This window comes from Eutrema salsugineum, unplaced genomic scaffold, assembly GCF_000478725.1.
Source record: "Eutrema salsugineum unplaced genomic scaffold, Eutsalg1_0 scaffold_8, whole genome shotgun sequence".
Classification (NCBI taxonomy): Eukaryota; Viridiplantae; Streptophyta; class Magnoliopsida; order Brassicales; family Brassicaceae; genus Eutrema; species Eutrema salsugineum.
In genome coordinates, this window is record NW_006256414.1 from 9,625,055 (window position 1) to 9,649,635 (window position 24,581).

The 24,581-nt window shown below is 34.3% G+C and overlaps 1 protein-coding gene across 2 annotated transcripts; it reads left to right on the forward strand.

Annotated features, from left to right (window-relative positions):
* The first annotated feature begins 10,995 nt into the window (after window positions 1-10,995).
* LOC18009489 (F-box protein VBF) lies at window positions 10,996-12,366 on the forward strand. Of its 2 annotated transcripts, XM_024147923.1 has the most exons (4): window positions 10,996-11,354; window positions 11,450-11,568; window positions 11,662-11,711; window positions 11,877-12,366. In XM_024147923.1, exons 1-4 carry the CDS (start codon window positions 11,109-11,111, stop codon window positions 12,143-12,145), a joined length of 684 nt encoding a protein of 227 aa, XP_024003691.1. In that variant the 5' UTR covers window positions 10,996-11,108; the 3' UTR covers window positions 12,146-12,366. The 2 variants fall into 2 exon arrangements, with proteins under 2 accessions (XP_024003691.1, XP_024003684.1); XM_024147916.1 differs by having other exon boundaries at window positions 11,662-12,366.
* The last annotated feature ends 12,215 nt before the right edge of the window (window positions 12,367-24,581 follow it).

A 24,581-nucleotide genomic window follows, 5' to 3' on the forward strand; every position in this document is an offset into this window, starting at 1 on the left:
GTCTGAAACTCTAGACATGAGCATGTTTTGTTTTCCAGATCAACAAGCCTCCATACACCGAACTCAGAACTCACTTCAACCTCCCACAAAGAAATGCCTTGAACCGATAGTGCAGCATATTTTTGCTGCTGCAGGTTCATTAACTTGTCAACCTCTTCTGTAATGTCACCATCCAGCTTTTGAATGGTCTCTCTTCTGCATTCAAGCCACCTACTTAACATTCGCCTGATAAATTCTAGCATTGCAACGATTGGACTGTCTCTTGGAGCTAATAGTGAATTGTTCAGAGACTCTGCAATGTTACTGGAGGTCATATTATACCTCTGACCAGAAAAGTGTGATCTAGTCCACAGCGCAAGAGGGATTTTTTCCATGTACTCCCAACAACCATAATCAACATCCTTCAGCCTTGCGAATAGTTTCTTGAAATTAGAAACTGTGAACGCTTCTCCAGCCTTTCCGACCAACCCTTTCTGACCGGAACCTTTGAATTTACCGTGAACATTTCTCTGGATATGGACAAGACATGCACCGTGGTGTGACTGTGGATACCATTTCTTTTTAGCTTTGGCAATTCCACCGTGCCTATCCGAGATAATAGTAAGATCAGAGGAATCTGGAATAATTTCTAACAACTTCTCAAAGAACCACCTCCACGTCTTGTCAGACTCTGTATCAACAACGGCGAACGCTATTGGAAATACTTGGTAATTAGCATCTTGTCCACTGGCCGTTAATAGACGACCCTTATACTTACCAGTGAGGTGAGTCCCATCAACAACAAGTACTTGTTTCAAATGTTTCCATCCAGATATACACGCAGCCAATGCCATAAATACGGACTTAAACTTGGTAATACATTTTCCTTCTTTTTCATCTCTCTCGCTCTCGGTTATCAAATGGGTTATGGTGCCGGGGTTAGCACACTTGAGCACATGGAGGTAAATCGGTAATAATTTGAAAGAAGTCTCCTCTGTTCCGTGAGCAGAGTATATAGCCAGCTCCTTAGCTTTCCAACATTTCCAGTACGAGGCTGTAATATTATATTCGGAGAGAACAATCGCAGGTAGCTGACTCGCACGTGGCCCAACTATTGCATTCTCATACTTAGACTTCAGCAGAGCTGCCATGACTTTAGAAGTAGCATGTTTAGAAAATTTCTTTCTTGTATCCGGGTGGCATGTATGCTTCAAACACGCCTTCCTCACCTCATACAATGCCGACTCGCCAACTTGACCCCCCAACACTCTCCAATCACATATCTTTGATGGACATTCGGCGACTGTGTACTTCTTCGCATGCTTTTTGAATTCGAACGTCACTATATTCTTCAGCGCATTGATGGCCAACGTGATTTTAAAGTGTTCCTTGTTCCTGAACTTTTTTCCAACCCATATCTCTCCATCTTCATTTGACAAATCAAGTTCATCGAAATCCCTTGCCATTTCATCAGAGACTGGTGCCACATCCGGAAATCCATATAGTTCTGTACGTTTAATCGCTTTCTTCAGCTCTGCACCGCCATTCTGACGCCCCCAACTGACATCACCTGTTGGAGTCTGCACAAAATCATCATCATCTCCATGGGGAGCCAGAACATTCTCATATACAGTCCTCTTTCTTCCAGGAAAATGAATAGGACTCTCCGTTAAGGCAATGGAGTTGTCCATATGTTTTGAATCACTCGGCTCACTTCCGCGAGTACTTCCACAACCGCCTGAACTACCAGAGTCATCCTTATCCTCATCAAATCCAGGTTTAGAATGGAAACCCTTACCATCTGCTAGTATGTAATCATTCCACCAGTCAAAATCATAATCCGGATCATAATCATCATCAGATCGGTATTCTGCATCGTCAACATCATCAGCTTCCTTCTCTTCCGAATCTCTCGCCTCATCTGATTCCTGGGACATTTTTAATTCCAACTCAGGGTGGTGAACAGAGACAGCGTGACTTGGAACATCCGGTTTTACATTAACGGAGGTGTTAGTGCTGGCCTTAGCCACTACTTTCTCTGATTCCTGGGACATTTTTAATCCCATTGGAGGATGGATTACAGAGAGAGCTTCAGGTTGTACACCTTTGGAGGTGTTCATTGCGGCCTCTGCCTCTACTTTCTCGGCATGTGCTATCAGCAAACAATCATCGATATCTTCATCATCTGCTTCATCATCGGGTTGTCTAGACTCAGCCGAAGAAGAGGCAATGAAGTTTGTTGGCCCTAAGGACTTTCGCCGTTCCCTCGCAATTTGAACTTCAAGACTTTCCTTCCGTTTCAATCTCACCATTTCACCATTTACTGACTCCTTGAATGTGACAAATAAATTCACAGACTTGTCAGACTTATGCAGCGAAAGGAAGAATTTATACTCTCGAGGAGTAACTATTACACATGGACAACTCCCATCACCATTAAGCTCAGCTAGAACATCATCAAACCAGTAGGAAATCTCCACCGAAATAACTCTCGTGTCTAATCCGAACTCATGCGCAATCAGATTTCTCAAATCATCTGGTCCGGACACATCTTTGCAATTTATGCACCTTCCACGACGAGAAATGTCCATTTTGAAATCCCATTCTCCTGTATAGTACCTTATCCACGTTCCCGCCATAACAAGAATGAACGCATCCACTGCAATTCGCGAACACCATATCTATAAAAAACTACTGGCAAATAGCGAACACCAGACTGAAAAAAATCAAAAATAACAATGACAAATCTATGGGTGTACAATAATAGGATTAAGTTACTAACCGTAGTTGTTGTCCTCTTGATCATCGCATAATTTCCCCTTCAATTTCAACATCTTCTGGAAAGGGAAACTAGGGTTTCTAATTTGGTTAGGATACTTTGTTTCTTATTTTTACCAATTTATCTCCATTATCTCTAATTAACCACAATTTTTCTGCCAAAATTAAAAAGAAAATGTGAAAGGTAGTTTTTCGTGTAATTAGTTGGGTAGTTTCCGGCCCATAACCGAGGCCCAGAAAGGTGGTTTTTGGGAATTTCATTCCCAAATTCGATATCGGGCCCAAAAAACGACCCAATCACGCACGTGAGTGCTCTCTTCCCGCCTGTTACGCGCCCGGACGTAGACTTCGCTTGGGACCCACGGTATTTTCTGAGTCTGTCTCTCTCTAAGGAACAGACTGCACTGTCTCTCTCTCTCTCAGAAAGAAGGGTAAGTTTGCCATTACGAAAATATATCCCAACCCCGACCAATTAAAACTTAAAACTACCATTTTCTCAAATTAAAACTTAAAAACGTCCTTATTTTCAAAACAACCCATTAATGTATTCGGAAACGGAGTCAAATAACCTATATAGTTATATACCCACCAGCCGATTATAATAAGTGGTCAAATGCTAACGGGATGATCTTAATATGTCAACACTATTTTACTGTCACCAACCGCCGCGTTTAAAAAGTCCTTTTAAAAAAAGGAAATAACGAAGAATATCAAAATAAATTTTCAAGTAGGCCAATAGGGTATGAGTAAATTCTAGTTTTTATATTATAAATGTGCGAATGGTGGTGTATGAAAAAACTAAATTGAATAAGAAGAGTTTTATTAATAGAATAAAAATGGATAGATTACGTTTTTCTCTGTTTATTTTTTTTTATTGGCGTTTTTGTTTTTTTGAAGAGTTAACTACAATTTTTAAAGAAATTTTTAGATAGTAAACAATTTGGATGAAATTGTGATTAATCAATATCTAGAGGTAAATTTCTGGAAAATTAAACATTATTATTATTTTTGTATACTGTGTTAATTATTTACTGTCTTGAATATATTTAGCTTTTAGATTATACAAAAACAAATATAAATACAAAATCCAATAATATAGAGCAAGATGGAAGTCTTGTATGAATAAATACCCTTCCATCCAAAGGATGGAGAGTCCGCCTTCTTGGCAATTAAAGGATACACATTCCTGCAAATGTCTCCTTTAAGAAATCTGGAAACTGATATAGTCGCCAAAATTGTTTCGCCATCAAAGCGGTTTTAAAATTTTCTAAACAGCGAAATTCAAGTAAAACCTTCCTTTTTTATTGTTTACATAACTTATCTGTGCTATATTTAGCTATTGTACAGGTTAACTTGGACGTTAACGACAAGAAGTTTCAAACCTTGCATTGCATGATGATGATATAAGTCACGAGGCCATAGCCAATAATGACTGACAGTTGACAATAATTGAAGATCACTATTAACCATTTACTCCGTCGTGAAGTCGCTCACTTACTCCTCGAGTCATCTAAACTAGATTCCAAAATAAAAAATGGCATATCTTTTTTATATATAACACTACAAGAAAACATACTGAATTCCTATGAATTTTTCTACGAAAATTTTGGTAGGAAATGTTTTTTACCATTTTCCTACAAATTTATGACAAAAATTAGAAATGGTAGGAAATTGATAAGAAATTTCCTATGATAAAAATCGTCGAAAAACGGTCAAAATTTTCTTACCAATATTCAACCAAAAAAATATTCATAGGAAATCTGATCAGAAAATAGTAGGAAATCGATAAAAAAATTTTACTGTGATAATGGTAGGAAATTCGTCGAAAATTTCTGACCACTTTTCTTCAAATAGAATATGTAGAAAATTACCTATCAATTTCTTACTAAGCAAATATTTTATTATTTAAATATCCTATCAATTTCCTACCAAAATCAGTCAAAACAAGAAATGGAAAAATTCCCACATCGACAAACCAAAGTGGAAGACACACTGAATATGCTCTATAAATAGTGACATATCTTAACTAGAAAAAAAATACTAAGTGAATTAATATAATTTAGCATTTAGAAGTTTCATATTTTAGTTAAAATTAATTTCTAATTAGTTTTTAATTGGGCAGATTAATTTAGATTTAATTTTTATAATTTATTTAATAATTGAAATTATATAATTTTAGAATTAATTGAATTAAGAGACAATTTGCTAGAAAATCTAAAATCTTGTCAAAATTAGGTAAACGGGAAAAACAGTAAATTGATGTGACATTGGTCTGACATTTTGAAGGTGTTATGACTCTTTACCCCTTCCTTTTGTTACGAGTTTTTCTTTTCCGTATAGAATTTCTCTCTCATCGTCTTTTTTTCGTTAACATATAAGTTATACAATTACATACATTGTTATCATACTACATACTTTGTTAGCATGATAAATGTTATGATATCTTGTTAACACTAAACTTACATCAATAAAAATTATGTTATCTTGCTAACACTAAATTTGTATTCGCTAACACTTTATTTATCATTTCGAATATACTATTTTTATCCGCTAACAATTTATTTATCACCTCTAACATAATATTTGTATTTGCTAATATGTTATGTTTTTTAATACATTGATACTTAGCTAGAGCTACGATGTTAGCTAGAGCTACGATGTTGGTAAAAAATATGTTACATTGATAGCAATAATGAATTATCTATATTGTTATAGATGTTATTTTTGAAGTTAGTGCGCTACAAATACATATAACATTCTAGATGTAATGTTAGCATTCTAACAATAAAATTACAAGAGGAAACAAACAAACCCTCTTCATCAATTTTCGACGGTTATCTGTATGGCGGCGGTCCGAAGACGTTTCCCGGCGGTGTATCAAAGTGGCAGTGGAAGAAGATGCAGGCGAAAAAACAAAAACAATTCTTCAAGGCGCGTCTATCCCATATATCGCGTGAACGTCAGATTTACGAGATGCGGAAACAAGCCGAGCTCAAGGCGGTGGTGGCCGAGCTTGAGCGGCCATGAGAGCCGGTTCAGAAGCCACTAAATCTATTTTCCATATGTGCCGACGAGCAAGTCAAGGTCCTCGCGGACCGATTTCAGAAACCCAGCGGATTTGATCTATGCACTGATCGGGATGGTCCGGAGCTGTTTGAGGCCGTCGATGAAAATCTAAATCGAATCCAAGCAGGTACGTATTGAAACGATTGAGGAAGAGAGACAACAACAAATTGTTCATCGCTTCAAATTGTAGTGAGGAAGAGAAACAAATAGGTGAGAGAGAAAAAGAGATAGGTGATTGATAACACCGTATTTTGACCACTTTTATGGATTGTTTTGAAATACTTTTTCTATGTTTTTAATTGCTTTTGATTACTTTTATTACGTTTTTCTAGTATTTGTAGTTTCAAAACTCTTTTCAGGAAACTTAGGGAAAAGCTTAACAAAATGGATAGAAAACCAGATTTCAGCTCAGAGTCAAACCGTCAGAAGTTCACCCCTGATTGAAGGCCTTCTCACCGTCTGATCCAGCTCAAATTTGGAGACCTTAAAGATGGAAGTATCAGCTTTCCAGTGCACTTTACAGCTTCGCAATCCAACGGTTCAATCAAAAGATACGCGAAGAGCAAGATGTCCCGTAAACCAGCCGGCAAGCACTTCCACCCGCGGCCAACAAGCATTTTCCCGCGGTCAATTCCCGCGGTCAGGAGCATCCCGACCGCGGCAAACCACCCATTCCCCGCGGTCAGAGCACTCCCGACCGCGGCCTTCAACCTCCGAGCCCAAAAAGCCCATTTCTGAAGCCCACATTTGGAGAAACCCTAAGTGACGTCCAGAGAGGTCTTGAGCACTATAAATACATGTCTTAGGAGCCCTAGAAATCGTACAACCTATCACCACCGAAATATTTACTTCATATTTTTATTGTTTTTGCTTTAGCTTTTAGGGAGAGAGAGATTTGTTCTCTTGAACCCTTGTTCTTTCTTTATCAATTTCGGTTTCTATTCTACTTCTTAATATTATGTCTTTGATTTCGTTCATTATGTCTGAGTAGTTTTATTGTTGGGATTAAGGGATTTTCGATGGGGATTTATATGTTCGGTGAGGATTCCATTGGCTTTTGAGCTGAATCTTAGAACTTTTTCTTCTGAATTCGTTTTTACTGCATGAGAGTAGCATCATGAACTACAATCTGATCCAGATGCTTGGTGACACGAAAGTGTTCATCAGGTATCAGATCTAGTTTGGGAGAGCAAAACAAACATAGGAGTGGAAACCTACCTATGGGCGATTTGTGAATTAGGACGAGTCTTAAACATAATGCATCTCTTCTCTTCCAGGGCCAGAGTGGAAACCTACTGGTCAGGGTTGAGAGAGATAGTTGTCTATGATCACGACAGTGGCGTATTCATACGTCCGTGACTCCAGTTCGAAAAATTTAAGCTAAGATCTTATCAAATTTCCTCTCTAGCAATGTTTTGAATCGTTCGTACCCCTGAGAAAACTTCCCTGAAGCCCAACGCTTTCTTTCCATTGATTTACACCGATTTTCTTTAAGCTTTAGTTCAATATTGTCTTTCCTTTTTAGTTCATTTTCATTTAAGCATTAGAATATCCGTTTTTATCATTTTTAGTTATTTTCGTTAAGTTTAGTTATTACGCCATTTAATTTCCGTACTCTCTTTTAATATTTCGTTTTTACATTTTAAACACACTACCAAACCCCCACTAAACCGTTTTTGTTCTAGACTTCCTTACTTTAACTTATTTCAAAGGCTTTTTGCAGGAAAATATCCTCCTTCCCTGTGGATTCGATCCCTAAGTACTACAATTGATCAGCTGTGCACTTGCGGCTATTGATTTCAATTAGGGTAAAACTTGACACCCACAACACACCACCATCAGTGATAAAGAGAGTTAGAGAGATGGGTATATAAGGGTAATAGTGTATTAATGAAAAATATACAGTACGTTTTCCTACTATCCTAATTATGAATAGTATTGAGGTTATCTCATACATTTATTCCATATAAGCTTTTGTTAAATTATACGATACTTTCAAATCATTTATCCCCCACAACTAAAGACGTTACTATTCAGACAAAGACAAGAAATAAATTTTGGTAATTTTTGGTCATGTTGTATAAGAATACACTTTGTACACCAAGTCAATCAAAGGTTCAGCTCAACCGTATTTTCGATATTTACACTACAAAAAAACAGCAGGTATTCCTACAAAAAATATCATCAAAAAATGGTAGGAAACAAGCATTTCCTACCAATTTCCTACCTATCTCTTTTTCTCTCTGACCTATTTCTTTCTCTTCCTCACTACAATTTGAAGCGATGAACAATTTGTTGTTGTCTCTCTTCCTCAATCGTTTCAATACGTACCTGCTTGGATTCGATTTAGATTTTCATCGACGGCCTCAAACAGCTCCGGACCATCTCGATCAGTGCATAGATCGAATCCGCTGGGTTTCTGAAATCGGTCAGCGAGGACCTTGACTTGCTCGTCGGCACATATGGAAAATAGATTTAGTGGCTTCTGAACCGGCTCTCATGGCCGCTCAAGCTCGGCCACCACCGCCTTGAGCTCGGCTTGTTTCCCCATCTCGTAGTTCTGACGTTCACGCGATATATGGGATAGACGCGCCTTGAAGAATTGTTTCTGTTTTTTCGCCTGCATCTTCTTCCACTGCCACTTTGATACACCGCCGGGAAACGTCTTCGGACCGCCGCCATACAGATAACCATCGAAAATTGATGAAGAGGGTTTGTTTGTTTCCTCTTGTAATTTTATTGTTAGAATGCTAACATTACATCTAGAATGTTATATGTATTTGTAGCGCACTAACTTCAAAAATAACATCTATAACAATATAGATAATTCATTATTGTTATCAATGTAACATATTTTTTACCAACATCGTAGCTCTAGCTAACATCGTAGCTCTAGCTAAGTATCAATGTATTAAAAAACATAACATATTAGCAAATACAAATATTATGTTAGAGGTGATAAATAAATTGTTAGCGGATAAAAATAGTATATTCGAAATGATAAATAAAGTATTAGCGAATACAAATTTAGTGTTAGCAAGATAATATAATTTTTATTGATGTAAGTTTAGTGTTAACAAGATATCATAACATTTATCATGGTAACAAAGTATGTAGTATGATAACAATGTATATAATTGTATAACTTATATGTTAACGAAAAAAAGACGATGAGAGAGAAATTCTATACGGAAAAGAAAAACTCGTAACAAAAGGAAGGGGTAAAGAGTCATAACACCTTCAAAATGTCAGACCAATGTCACATCAATTTACTGTTTTTCCTGTTTACCTAATTTTGACAAGATTTTAGATTTTCTAGCAAATTGTCTCAAAAATATAATTATGAATAAGCATGTTCAGTATAAAATAATTGATATGAAATAATGTTTGATTGGTGAAATGAAATAATAAATAGTACTAACTAATATTGTTAGTTGTTTTAAAAAACAATTTAAATTTTTTAAACAGAATTAATTTTTCAATAAAATTAAGATGTCTTATTTTTTTTAAAAAAAAAATTTTTAAATTATTCAAAAAAGCACTAAACACACTAAAACACACCAAACACATGTGCGTAATCACTGTGCAAGGCAGGCGTATTTCAGTTTTCCTTCATAAAACTTATATGTCATGTCAATATTTTAATAAAAAAATAGAAGACAAAAAACACACTACAGTTCATTAAAAATGTTGAATGGTGATAACTAAGTAGAATCCACAATTTTACTAAAACAGCGGTGTAATATGTCTCCATTCAAGCCCAACAATAACTAATTATTATCCAAAGGAAAACTTTAACACCAACAGATATGAGGTCGGCAATATGTGAGGGACCTCATTTTTTGTCTAATTTTATTGTCAATCATCCGTCCAATTAAGTATGAAAAATGGAATATGATAAATGTAATTATTGATCCAGTGAATGTTTGATAATTATTTGAAGTATGTCAGTATCTATAAGCTAGTATATATATATATATTGAATCTAATGTTAAATTATATTCAAAAAAAAAAATGATTTTTATAACTTTTCTGCAGTTTATCTGTGTGATTGCGGGTCATCTCGGGTATTTGATAGTTGAGTATAGAAAATTCTGTGTTCTTTGAACTGTGTGTAGGATAGTTGTTATCTTGTAAAGTAGGCTTGTTTAGGATAGAATTTCTCTTAAATATTTATGTCTGTTATGATGGTGTTATAGGCCTGCTTAAAGCTCATCCTTACTGAGTAATTCTTATTACTCACCCATTCTTTTCCCTTATGTATAGATAGATCAATTTATCTATGTTATTGATTGTTACCTTGGCGTTTTTGATCATGACAGATCTGAGGCCAAACCAGACGACTAACCGAATATGGTTTAGATGATCGACCTAACATTTCCTACTTTCCTTCCTCTCTAAGAAGTCCGAGATAGGGATGTTACATAAACCATCTGCGTAACGCATGTCTCTTATTCCCGGATAGAGCTGAGCTGATTTCGCATGTTTTTGTCTATGATCTTCGAGATGTGGTATGCTGTAGACGGCCTTTCGCCATACTTTCTGTTGTCCCGCTTCCCTCCAGAATTTAAATAATATTTTACAAATTAAATATGTCTAAATATCAAATCGAATAAATATCATATAAATAACGGTGCTAATACTATAGTTCAAATGTACAAAATTGGCATATACGAAAGCTGAAATGTTCTTCAAAATTATTGACATTTTATTTGGTGAACCTTATTGCAGATTAGAAGAATCAATGGTGAAATACAAAATACAATATGCATGGTGTAAAGCCGAAAAAAAACAAATAGTCATGTTTTTTTAATGTCCTACGGCTACAATTAAATGTCACTACGGCAGATACTAACGCTCCCAAATGTTTCCAGTATCATTAATCTTTTTATACTTTTAATTATTTCTTGGGTTTGGAGAGTTCGAAAAGATAATCTTAATATCTTTGTACATTTTGTTGTATATATGGAAATAAGACAATTTTCTTACGCGTATAGTTTCTCTTTATGGAAAGACCAATCTTCCAGTCTTCGCCAACAACCCAACGTTTTAAGTTTTGACTTTAGCGGGGCCCACCTTAGTTTAATCTTCTCGGTCCAAAATTGTCAGCGAATGATGCCAAGCATCACTATATATATACTTTCATCACATTTACAAAATTTAAAGCAACTCCCATAATCAGAAACACGTTCTTTTCGAATTCTTAAATCTCAGTATCACTCTCTTTCTGAATTAATTATTCATATTTCTCTGCAAATAAGAAGGAAAAAAAACAAAGAGAAAATATGTTACCAGAATCATGCGTAGCCAATATAATTTCCTTCACATCTCCGGCCGACGTATTCTCGTCTACGGCTGTCTCTTCGGTTTTCCGACTAGCCGGAGACTCAGATTTTGTATGGGAAAAGTTTCTACCGTCAGATTACAAAAGCCTCATCTCTCAGTCCACTGATCATTATCAAAATTTCTCATCCAAAAAAGAGATTTATCGATGTTTCTGTGATTCCGTCCTCATCGATAATACTCGAAAGGTTTGAATTTCATGAGTTTCTTAATTTTTTTTAAAAAAAATTAACGAATAAGTATATGAACTAATAATATTTTCTTTTTTCTAACACAATTTCAGCTTTTCAAGATCAATAAATTTTCTGGAAAAATTTCATATATTTTATCAGCAAGAGATATTTCTATAACTTCCAGCGACCAAGCATCCTACTGGTCTTGGAGCAATGTCTCAGATTCTAGGTTAATTTCTTTTGTCCTTAAAATAACTTTTAATGGTTTGTGTAGATTTCAGAATTTCTTGTATCTAAAATGCTTCAATGTAAATCATTTCAGATTTTTGGAATCAGCTGAACTTATAACAACGGATCGGTTAGAAATTAACGGTAAAATCCAAACCGGAGTTTTATCACCAAACACAAGATACAGAGCATATCTCATTTTGAAAGTAACTAAACAGGCATTCGGACTAGACCTAGTTCCGGCTGAGACTTGGATTAAATCCAAAAATGGTAAAATTGTTAAGAACACAACTTATCTATGTTGCTTAGATGAGAAGAAACAACAAATGAAGCGGCTGCTTTATGGAAACCGAGAAGAACGAATGGCGATGACCGTGGATGCCATCTGTGGGGACGGGAAAAGGAGGGAGCCAAAAGGTAGAGACGACGGGTGGATGGAGATTGAGTTAGGAGAGTTTGAGACACGACAAGGTGAGGATGATGAAGTCAGTATGAGTCTCACGGAGGTGAAAGGGTATCAATTAAAAGGTGGGATTGTGATTGATGGGATTGAAGTGAGGCCTAAATCTCTGAATTAGGACCAAGATGAGAATGGAATCCGATGGTCTAATTATATTTTTATATAAAATATGAGAGAAGAAAATGATAAAACCTTTTAGCACAAAAAAAAATAATAAGAGAGAAAGCAAAAGGGTTGTGTGAAGAAATTGATTTATTTATTCATTATTATGCGCATGTTGAAGAATATATGACACTCAATTCTTTGGTTAGTTTGTAGATTTCGTCTCAGCGTGTGTAAGAAAATAATAAGAATAATTAATTATAAAATATTTACATTTTATATAAGCTCATATGTCTGAGGGAAAAATAATTATTAACGAGTCATTATATTATTAAATTTTATTGTACTATTTTAATGTCTTTTGTAATATTTTCTGTATAATTTAACTAAAAATTTATGAGAAATTCATAAATCTGAAAGAGTTATAAAAAGTCCTCATACTTTAGTGGCCTAAATGTAGATATATCAATTATGGCTAAAGTTCGAATCCCAGTCCAGTCCACCCCGGAAAAATGTTGGATTTAGATCAAGAAATATAAACTAAAAATTGTTGACCTTTTCGTGCTAAGCTCATTCAGGCTAAATTATTTGTTTAGATAAATACGATCTTTTGACGCTGACGATTAGTTTATCTCCACATGTTTGTCAATGGATTTTTTTTTTTTTTTTTTTTTTTTTTTTTTTTTTTTTGCAGAAACGACCGCTTGGATCAATGCAAGATTTAGCATTGTACCTTGGATCCTACCGAACCAAGAGACATGACATGGAAGCCTCCTACCCTTGGGCTCTCTGTATATGTCAGGTATGAAGAGGTTTAATTAAGGACCGAGTGGTTAAGAGGTGGGATGCTTTCCCTTTCCCTTTCCCTTTCCAATCTTGTAGAAAACCTGATCCTTTTTTTTGATAATTTTTTTTTTATTTGAGAAGAGAGCTCATAGACAACCTGATCCTTAGTATCAATGGATTCATGGAAGGTATGTGATGAATCACTTATGCGTGAATAAATAGTTTAATACTTTTGATTTCCTTCCAATAGACAATAGGAATATGTTCATATCTACACCATCCTTCTGGCAGCCTATGGATCATGCAATTGATGTATTCTACTTACACTTGATAGATGAAAGTGACAACACACATAGTATAGAGAAGAACAACAGTATGGGAGATGACCATATCGAGTCTGATCGGCTAAGAGAGATATAGAGACGTAGGAAGATTCTGTCGAGCAGCTGAAAAATATAGCCCAAAAAATAGGTTAAAAATCAGGTAAAACTCGACAATTATAGATCTGACCGATATACTAACTCGAGTTAGGTAAGACTCTAGAAATACTTCTTTTTCCCTAGCAGGAAGGAGGTTCACAAAATTTTCATATTCTCATTACATTAAGAGGTATCTCATGCATTATACTTCCAAACAGTGCATCTTTTAAACTCTTAATTTCCTCTCTTTTACCACAAAAGGCAGCTCTTATAACCTTTTTTGATTCACCATTTCTTTCGGACCCAATTGGCACCATTCATCACCTAATTTTCTGAACACTTTTTCATTTTTTTATGATCCTCTATGTAATCTTTTTTTATTTTTTTCTGAATTAGGCATCCGAGTACCTTCGGAAAACACATCAACATCATGCATAGCACAGATCCCTAACCTAATTACAATGTATAAAGAGAAGCCCAAAAAAATAGAATGATCGTATAATTCTGTATAAACTCTTTTTCAGGTTTAAAATACTAAATTAAGTTCTGCATGATACGAGGAAAATTGTTGAAATATTTAAATTTTAAAAATGATAACCTTACTATGATCTGTGTAATTAGATTCTGAATTAAGTTTTTGTTAAAGTATCCATAAATTATATTTTAACTATTAGTAAATTCAAAATTGATCTATATTTTCAACAAACTTAGTAAAAAATATTTCTAAGTTAAAAAAATATATTTTAAATTATAGATTTTATATTTTTTATATTTTTTTTCGTAGGTTCTTTCTTTGAATCTTTTTCTATTTTAATAGTTTTCATTTTAGAAAACAGAATTCATTTTTTTAAAACAGTTAACTAAAAATTAAAAATTTTATATTATTGAATTGATACATGTCGCGATTTAAACTAACAAAACACATGTTGCGCTCTCGTGAGTTATTATTATTCTATATGTCATGCTTACAGCTTTATATAATAAGATAAGAGGCTGGACCGAATTCAAATATATATGAATTTAGCGAGTCCCAGTGGGCTAGGCAGTGCCAACCCTATTGATATATCTTCCTACTTAACAAATTATTGTGAATTTCTTCGTTATTTCCCAACATTAACAAAGAACATTTCAAACGCGGCGGTGTGAAGGAAATAATGAATTCCTTATACGGTACTGTATGAAAAAATAAACATATCAAACGTCGCTGTTATGAGAGTAAAATTCGACCAGTGTTGACTTTTATCATACGCAATAACAGGTTATAGCATTAGCCCCTCCTCTTGGAAGTTTGACAACTTGACCCTATATAATTAATTAGTATAACTTGTATCTTATTCAAAGACACACTTTATCAGTTACAATTTGACTTTCATGTATATCCTTTCAGAAGGTAACACTTATTTTATAAATTGAAACCCAAAGCAACTATAGTCAAAACACGATTAAATTATGCCATCTTGATATATCATGAATGATTTGATAATCCTCTGAACGACGGCTCAAGAATTAGGTTGTCATACAAATTATATATATAAAAGAAAGATTTCACTGTCTCCCTATTAGGTCACCTGACAATCTTATTTTGATATATAATTTTAAATTAGAAATAATTTGTTTGCTTAGAAATAATTGTTATAACTATAAGAATTGTCTATGTCTATAGTAAAAACCATGTTTTCAAATTGTTACTTTACAACTGATATAGAGGATGATAAATTTATTGAATTATAATACAAAAATTATCATTTTTTCAAAGAATGATTTGCCAACTAATCATATGTGTATGTCCAAAATATATTTTCACTCTTTCACTATATATTTTCCTATTTTTATATCTTCATATCCATCTAATCATTATCAAAAACATATAATTTTTTATTGTTGGTTGTTTAAATATAACCATCGAAATACTTTCATATCAGATTGAACAAAAAATATTACTATTAGAAATTTCACAATTTTGTTTTTGTTGCATGCAATCAAAATTTACGATATTTCCAAAAAATTTTCAATTCAGTTGTCTATTATTTATAAAATTATGCATACCTCAAAAATATAAAGATATATAAATAATTATGTAATGGAAATTGAAAACAAATGTTTATGTACCATATTGAATACAAAAAAATTAATAATTTAATGCATAATCTGCACGATGTGCGGGAAATCACCTAGTGATTTTTAAAGCTATTAATATGGTGAAACCACATCAAGATGGGGTTAGTTCTTTTTCAAGGAAACCCAAAGTAATTATTGAAAAAAAGAATCCCAAAGGGTAACCAGTTATCGTACCAGAAAGAGAAGAATCTGCCGTCCCTTACCCAGAGGTCAATCTAGACCAAAATTTATAATGGGGGCAAAATTAATTAGTGTTAATGTATCTTAGTAAATTATTATTATTTTATTAATAATATTAGTATATTTTAAATAATAAAATGTAAAGAAAAATATCTTTTCATTTTAGCGAGTATTAGTTACTTACATATTGATTAGATGTGTTACAAAAATTATTATTTTATAAAATATTGAAAGAATTTAATATATATATATATAATATAGCATAAATAATACAATCAAAGAAAATACTAATTTTATTTATTTACTATGTCAGAAGAGTTTAAAGAATTTGCATACTTTAACCCAAAATGATCTCATATTTGCAAATCTAACCAAACACTAGTATAATTACTGTTTAATTTTTCATAATCCCATATTACCCTCCAATATGTATTTTCTTTTTCCTTCCTTATTATTTTCCTCAAAATTATCCAGTTTTCCACAATTAAAAATTTACATTATGTATCTAGAAAGATGATTACCAAAAATCTGGGTTTAGGCATAATGATGGCAAAAATAGGTGGAGGCCCAAATCTGGGTGAATAATAGCTGTGGTGTATACTGTAAAAACATAACTCAGCGAGTTTCTCTATAATATTTCTTCCAGCGGTGGTTTTTTGAGCAAATGTGAGTCTGATTCTCCTCATGATCCCTCATAATTTAAGTACCACCGCTGAATCGCTGTGAGAAACGCGAGCCTCCTAAGACTCGGTTACGCTGTCGGTACGACAACATGTATGGCGGCTCCTACTCGTATAGTTACAAGGTTTGTTGAAGTAGGAGATGCTGCAGATCGAGAGATCCTTGATGGTGTTGATGTGCTTTCTCTCTCTCGGTGATGAATCTATGTGCAAGCAAATAGATTCGTTAATCTGAAAGTGAACACTTTATAAGTTAATTACCTTCTTAAATAAAAAGTTACAACTATATCAACAAGTATTTTAACATGTTTAATTTGATATTTTAGTAAAGAACACGAAAATAAACATACAACAACTGAGCTATTGAGCTATACAAAATGGTAGAGATACATAAATGTTTAACAATGATATATCCTTCGCCTGAAGTACAAGACCATGAAAGCTAACCTACAACAATTGAGTTACCTTGTTAAATATAAAGTTAGCGATATATTTAAATATTTACCTACTATCTATATACTTATTTGTGTAATGATTTGTTTACGTGTCGCGCTCACAGTGATTATTACAGTGTTTCGCTTACGTGTCAGCTCCAGAATGAATTTCAACTGCAAAAAGACATTTTACCCCATTTACCGATTATGTGCCATTTTTATTGGTTTATCTGATGATGTGTTAAAAATAAGTTGAAACAAATTATTCTAAATTATTGTGGTTTAATGCTTTATTTCGTTGTCAAATCAAACCGTTTATGAAATTTTATAAAACCGAAATTTAGAAATTTTTTTTTAAAAAAAATTAAAAATCAATAAATAGAATGTCTAATAGAATGATGATATTTGTGATGTCTAGATTAGTGTATTTGACTTCAAATGTTTTAGTATAAATATGTACATGATTTCTCTCTAATTCTCTCACATCCTTTCTAAATTGTTTAACTCTTCCTTCTTCAAATGAGTTTGTACGGTATTTAAAAAACTACATCTTAAATACATAGAGCAGTGATAAAAAGATTTTAAACTATTTAAACTGAATTATTTGGATATTAATATGTTTTTATCTACATTCTTCTATACTTTCTCACGATCATGTCTTCAAACATTAAAATGTAAAAAAATTTAATAAACAAATATACTCAATAATAGAAAAAAAACAAATGACTTCAAACTACTATTAGGTTTTCAAACAATAAAATAAAAAACTATATCAGCCTACGCAAGGTGTGGGTAAGTTCACTAGTAATAAATATGTTAACATTGTGTAAAATAATCGTTATCAATCTAACATATTTTATATCGGGCTAAATATAAAATTAGATGTAAATATAATGGTTGAACATAATACAACAATTTTATCAAGCTACAAAAAGGTACCAATTACCAAAATCGTGTAATTCTTCATAATTATAACAATTGTGGTCGATGTTGGCACCATCCTCATCACCAGAACTGTGGCTATATGGGTATTATTAGATTCCCATCAGCAAAGAGAAGAGGTTTTGTGAACAAAATTTTATCAGATTCATCTCTATTTTTAAATTTGATTCATATGTGTGTTCAATAGAAAAAAAATATATAAAAAGAAAAAGAAAAATTGTATGAAAGAAAAAAAGACAAAGTCGAACACATAGACAAGAGAGAAAGAGAATAGTGTTATGAATATTAATATGGATTCCCATTATAAGGTCCATTACTAATATTGTATTTATCCCACATCAGAAATTTGGAGTGATAGCTGGGTCTTTGTAATACTATATATACCCCTCATTATCTTTGGAATAAGACACACCAATTTCCTCTCTTTCGCTAACTGGTTTACAACACGTTATCAGCACGATCGTCTCTTGATCCGTCACCGAAAAGGTGAGAGTTAGTTTAAAATTTTTTTTTTCTATCAAACCGAAAAGGTGAAAGTTAGTTTAAAATTTTATTCCAGGATGATAAATTATTCTTTCCCCGAAGAAGAAATGTGACATCGTATATTGAGAAAGAAAAGACCACATGAATGATAAATGCCGAATAAGTGGCTATGGAAGTGGTACCAGATATAAATGTGGATATGGATATAGATATGGTCAAAGGTCAAGGTCAAGGTTGAGGCTAAAGAGTTTTCTTTAAGAACTCAGATACTCACTAGAAGTGAGAAAATAAAGATGGTAACATACAAGAGATATGTCTATCATATGATGATAAAATAAACTAGTGTGGGTACAAGATGAGACTATATAAAATATTGGAAGCTCCAGAAGAGCAGATATAATTGCTTATGGAAATGATTTGGAATCATTAATGGATTGTACTCCCCCAAGTCTCAAAAGATTAAGAGAATCTAAGATATACTACAAAACCCAAGTTGGGTATGTTATTGATCCTAGAGTGGATTCAATTCGAGATGGATGGACCTGAAGTATCATCATCTCGAGGGAGAGAATTGAAGAATCCCACAATTCATAGTAAGTGGAACATCCAGAAGATTATGTTCACACTCATGTTCGATAAATCATGTGTAAGGAAAATCCAAAGGATTATAAGATTTATCATGTTGAGACAATGAGTGAAGAAATTGTTTAACATGATGTGAATCCCACAATGAGTGAAGTATTATCCAAGGCACTAAAAGTAATTTAGAGAAACTACTAGTATTCTCTATTGAATTGTACTACACTAGTATATGAGATATAAATGGATCTAGTAAACAAGAAGTTTACTGAAAATCTTACTGTTTTGGCAAACTGGTTAAGCCATTCCAGTTAAATAACAATGCGAAAAAGATCCAGAAGATTCTTATGTGTTTGGTTTTCACTCTCCAATAAATTGGGATATGTTAATTTTCTGGTACATACACATAGAGATATTTTGGATTGATCACCCACTATGTACTTTTGTGAAAGTATTTGGTTAATTGACTAACAGTGAAACCACATTGATTCGCATTATGCCAACAAATAATTTTGAGTTCTCCCCATGGTTGGTTTTGGTCAGAAACCAGATGTATTCCATCTAAAATTTTTGGTTAATGTTGCTCCACCACATTGATCTAAGATGGGACCTCAAAAAAGGAATATATGTTGGATATGAATCTCCCGATGAGTAAATGTATTAAGCCATCAAATAAGGGTAAGATTAGAATTACAGACTGTAATTTCAGTGAGTCAGTCTTTCCAACAATTAAGGAAGGAGGGAGAAAATAACAGCTGGAAAATCAGTGAAAGAAATTATCTTGATCCTCAAAAAGAATGTGCACTAAAAAGTTGTGAAAGATAATTTATTTGCAGAGTTAAACAAATTTGATGGTAGAAGCATTACCTGACCCTGATTATGTGATACCAGCTGTGCTCCAATTAATATTGATGTCCCAGGGGGACAATATCAACTGCTATAGAGGCTAAAGATCACATGAACCGTGATAGACCTACTGATTTCAAAGCTAAGAATCCTCGAAAAGAAAAATGAGCATATTATAAAATGGCAAGGTTGATGAAGGATTCTCTAGAAGAGATATAGACATGAGAAAGAAAGAAATCTAGGTACCTAGTAATGATAAGAGATTTCAACTAATTGAGTCATGTCTTAAATGAATGGAATCAAAAGCAAATCGACGTCGATAATATTTTACATGCAATAAAGCAGTTGATGATGAAAAATGAGGATCAGAAACTGCGGTACAAAAGATGTATTAAAAACGTATAAACCAATGATTGGCCAATCATGATAAAGGCCGTAAAGGAAAAGATAAGGATTTGGACCAGTAATCCGTACACTTGAAAGTATAAAACTGGTGAGACATAAGTGGATCTTTATATGAAAGATGATGAAAGTGATACATGAAAAGATATACTTTCTTGTGGTGGATGCAAATATTTTACAGATCCTTTATCAATTTAAGAATGAGAAGAAAGACTTGATTTAGTCCTAAAAGGAAATCAACTTGCCAAAAGCAATTAGAAGGATTAATGATTTCAAAATGATGTCCTTGAGAACACTTGCTATTGGATTGAATTAAAGCAAATATGCTTCATGAGGTATAGTCTCAAAGTGGATATTATAAGATAATCAATATACCAATGTGTATTTATCAAAAGACTATAGATCAATGGAATCTTTGGTTTGAACATAGCCAAATCTCTTGAAGAGTTATCGGAAGTCAAAATTTGGAAGAAGAAACTTTGGAATGACAAGTTTGTCTTGAGGTTCTCCAAATTGTAAACTAAAGAAAAATATATTCTCTCAAAGATCCTTGTATGATTTTACATACAAAATACTCATACATAGTTGGCCTTAAAGTATTACACTTAAATGATATTTGAGCAAGTTTTTGATCTCTTTCATGATTGAAAGATGTGCTTTGGTATGGCAAGAAAGAAAGCCAACATGATAGCTTTTACAAGAAGAGCATGAATAAGTCGTATGTACAAATATGTACAATATGAATATGTAGAAGATTGTATGTAAAAGAATTTGGCATAAAGTCCTAATGGAAGAAGAAAATATCTTCTATGCGAGAGGATGTTATGGACTACAAATCCATTAACCTGAGAAATTTTGATAAGCATATGAGTGTATTAACTAAGGTTATGCTTATATCAATTCCCTAAAAAATGATATATGATTGGAATGCATCTCTCGAAGAAGATGCTTCCAGAAAGAAAAATATGATGATCTGCGTGTTTGTACTCTTCTTCCTTATCATGGTTTTTCCCACTGGGTTTTTCTATGACAAGGTTTTAACAAAGCAACAAGAACACGCAAATGATAGTAACCTAAAAGGAATGTAAATATGAAAGTCTATCACAACTAAAGAGATTATTAAGATCATCAAAAGCAAAGAGAAATATCAAGATGGATCATCTGGGACACTCGATAATTGCAGTGTATGTCGATGATTTAATATCATTGGAACTCAAGCGGAGATTTCTTATACAGTGGAATATTTGAAGAAAGAATTTGAGATGAAAGATCTTGGGAAAACCAAATTTTGCTTGGGATTACAAATCGAGCATCTAAAGGATGGAATCCTAGTGCATCAAACGACATATACAGAAAAGATGCTTAAAAGGTTTATATGGATGATGCACATCCTTTGAGCAGCCCAATGATCGTAAAATCACTTGATGTGTCAAAAGATCCCCCTTTCGACCTCGAGAAAAGGATGAAGAAGTACTTGGTCCTGAAGTACCATACTTAAGTGCAATAGGGGCATTAATGTACCTCGCGAATCATACGAGACCTGACATATCATTTGCCGTAAATTTATTAGCAAGGTTTAGCTCATGTTCAACTCGAAGACATTGGAATGGGATTAAACATCTATTGCGTTACCTCAAAGGAACGAAAGATATGGGTTTATTCTTCTCTAACACATCCAAAGGAGATTTGATTGGTTTTGCAGATGCTGGATATTTATCTGATCTCCATAATGCCAGATCACAGACAGGATATGTATTCACATGTGGTGGTACAGCTATTGCTTGGTGTTCTATGAAGCTAACCATTAGAGCCACTTTTTCTAACCATGCTGAGATTTTAGCTATTCATGAAGCCATTCAGGAGTGTGTATGGTTAAGGTCTGTCATTCAACATATTCGAGAAGATTGTGGTTTATCAAAAGGGAAAGAAGCTCCAACAATTATATATGAAGACAATGCTGCTTGCATCGCTCAACTTAAGGAAGGATACATCAAAGGAGATAAAACAAAGCACATTCTATCGAAATTCTTCTTTACACATGATTTGCAGAAGAATGGCGATGTTCTTGTTCTACAGATCCGCCTAAGCGATAATTTAGCGGATTTATTTACCAAGACGCTTCCAACTGCCACTTTCAAGAATTTGGTTCAACTTATTGGATTACAACGTCTCAAGGACCTAGACGGAGGTACTCATGAGGGGGAGTAAATGCGCGCTGCACTCTTTTTTCCTTAACTATGGTTTTTCCCACAGGGTTTTCTGATAACACCTGATTTTGACCACTTTTATGGATCACTTTCAGTATCTTATGCAGGTGTTTTTACTCAGTTTTAAAGGTTTTATAAGTGTTTTCAATGTTTTGGTGTTTTAAAAGGCTTTTCAGGAAACTTGGGACTTTGGAGTGCATTTTGGAGAAAAAGTACATTTTTGGATTAATTCAGGCCGTCAGAAGTTTGATAACCTATGAAGACCTTCTCACCGTCTGATCATCCCCAGATTTTGAATATAGAGGAGACAACCAGATTTCCAACACACTTAGAATCAAAGCAATCCAACGGTTAGATCTCCAGATATTATCAATGCACTGAAGGCCGATCAACACAAGCCCAGTTAAGCACAAGTGCTTTCACCCGCGGCCAGCCTTCTTCCCACCGTGGCTCAGGAGGTTTCACCCCCGGTAGACCTATTTCCAAACCTCAGGATCCCAACTAAGGCCCAAGACACTTTCTGCACCCAATTTACAAGCAATAGATGCTCAAGACTTGGAGAAACACTATAAATACTCATTTTTAGGTCTTTTGTAAGGGAGCCTCTTTCTTCTCTTTGAGAGAGAACTCATTTGTAGTTTTAGGTTTGATTTTTATGCATTTGTAGAAGCTCTCCATCGCCACTCTGTCTTCAATAAGACAACTTTGTTTCTTTTACTTTTCTTCTTCTTAGTTCTAAACCGATGATGATGTCTACATCAGCCATGTCTGAGTAGTTACCTAGTTGGGTGAAAGGGTAACCCAAAGGGACCCCATGTTCGAATGACATCTATGTATTTAGGAAAAAGATTTCGATTTTTAACATGATTCTCCCATTCATCCAAATCTCAAAGCGGTAATTCTGGATTGATCACCCAGAATCCGATCCTAGGTTTAATCCAAGCCACGAGAGTGTTGTATCTGAGTTGCCTGAACTGGATCTTATCGACGTCACCATCGTAGGATACGAAAGCTACATACGGAGGATACATAAGCCGAGATGGATTCCGATCTACAAAGCATGACCTTGTTCTGGCATGAGAGCGAGAGTTAATTGCCATGAACAAGTGATTAGATGATTAGGGTGACGAGAGTTGGCTAATCTTACATGTGTCTATCCTAGTTTCAGAGTCATAGAAAATCCTTGTCTAGATTACTTGTGTTTTAGAATATGAACCCTAAAGATGAACCTTGAACCCAGTGCCGTTTTTCATATAGTTTTAAACCGATTTTTATTTCCAGCATTTTAATTCTCTGCATAATTAGATTTAGTAACAAACCAAACACCCTTTTTATGAGATTAGGTTTACGATTGTTTTTATCATCAGTTAAGAGTCCTCAACACACATATCTCTGTGGATTCAATCCCTAAGTACTACTGCGTTTGCTGTGCACTTGCAGCTTGTCTAGGGTAAAACTTGTGTTGCCCACCGCACTCACATCAAGTTTTTGGCGCCGTTGCCGGGGATCTGTCGCTGTTGACTTGTCTTCTTAATCTAATTTCAATCCTAAACCTCAAGATTTTCGAGTTCTGCTGGAGATTTTCTAACTCCTCTTTTTATCTTTGCTTTCTTTGCTCACAGGTGCATGAAAACTAGGAGAAATCCTGACGACATCGTATTGCCCTTAGACGAGATTGAAAAACACGAAAGAGCACTTAGGAAACTCAGACGAAGAATGCTTAAGATGGCCAATCCTAATGCCCATCGGGAATATCTTTTAAACCGTGATCAGGAGGATCACATTGGAGATGATGACCGTGATTCAGTTCATGGTGATGACCTAGATGCTGCCTATGAAGAAGATGGACAGCCACAACTCAATGAAGAGGGAAACCGAGTCTGATGCTGATAATCAAAGGAGACAAGACCAGGCCGATGCTGGAGGAAGAAGGAATGATGAAAACATTGTTCCACCAGTTGTTTGAGAAGACAATCGACCAATACAACTTGCTAATCCTGCGAGAAGACAGCCTCGGAATAGACTCATTGCCGATTTCGATGCACCTCACCAACATTTCCAAAATCGATCAGCTATTCAAATTCTTGTTCCAAGAGAAAATCATGAGAGAAAACCTCAGATTGGTGAAGCAGAACCAATTCCATGGAATCTCTACTGAGCATCCAATGGACCACATTGATCTTTTTGAAGAAATCTCTGGAATGGTGAGAACAACTCCAGAAACTGTGGACTATGTGAAGTGTAAGCTTTTTCATTTCTCTATAAATGATAAAGCTTTTAGATGGTTAAAATATATGACATCTGGTTCTATTACTTCATAGGAAGAATGCAAGTCAGCTTTCCTGAAGTACTTCTACACCAAGTCAAGATCGAACC

Coding starts and splice junctions, on each gene's coding strand:
- LOC18009489 (XM_024147916.1), top strand. CDS start 11,109: ATGTTACCAGAATCATGCGTAGCCAATATAATTTCCTTCACATCTCCG. Junction 11,355..11,449: donor TCATCGATAATACTCGAAAG/GTTTGAATTTCA, acceptor ACACAATTTCAG/CTTTTCAAGATCAATAAATT. Junction 11,569..11,661: donor AGCAATGTCTCAGATTCTAG/GTTAATTTCTTT, acceptor AAATCATTTCAG/ATTTTTGGAATCAGCTGAAC.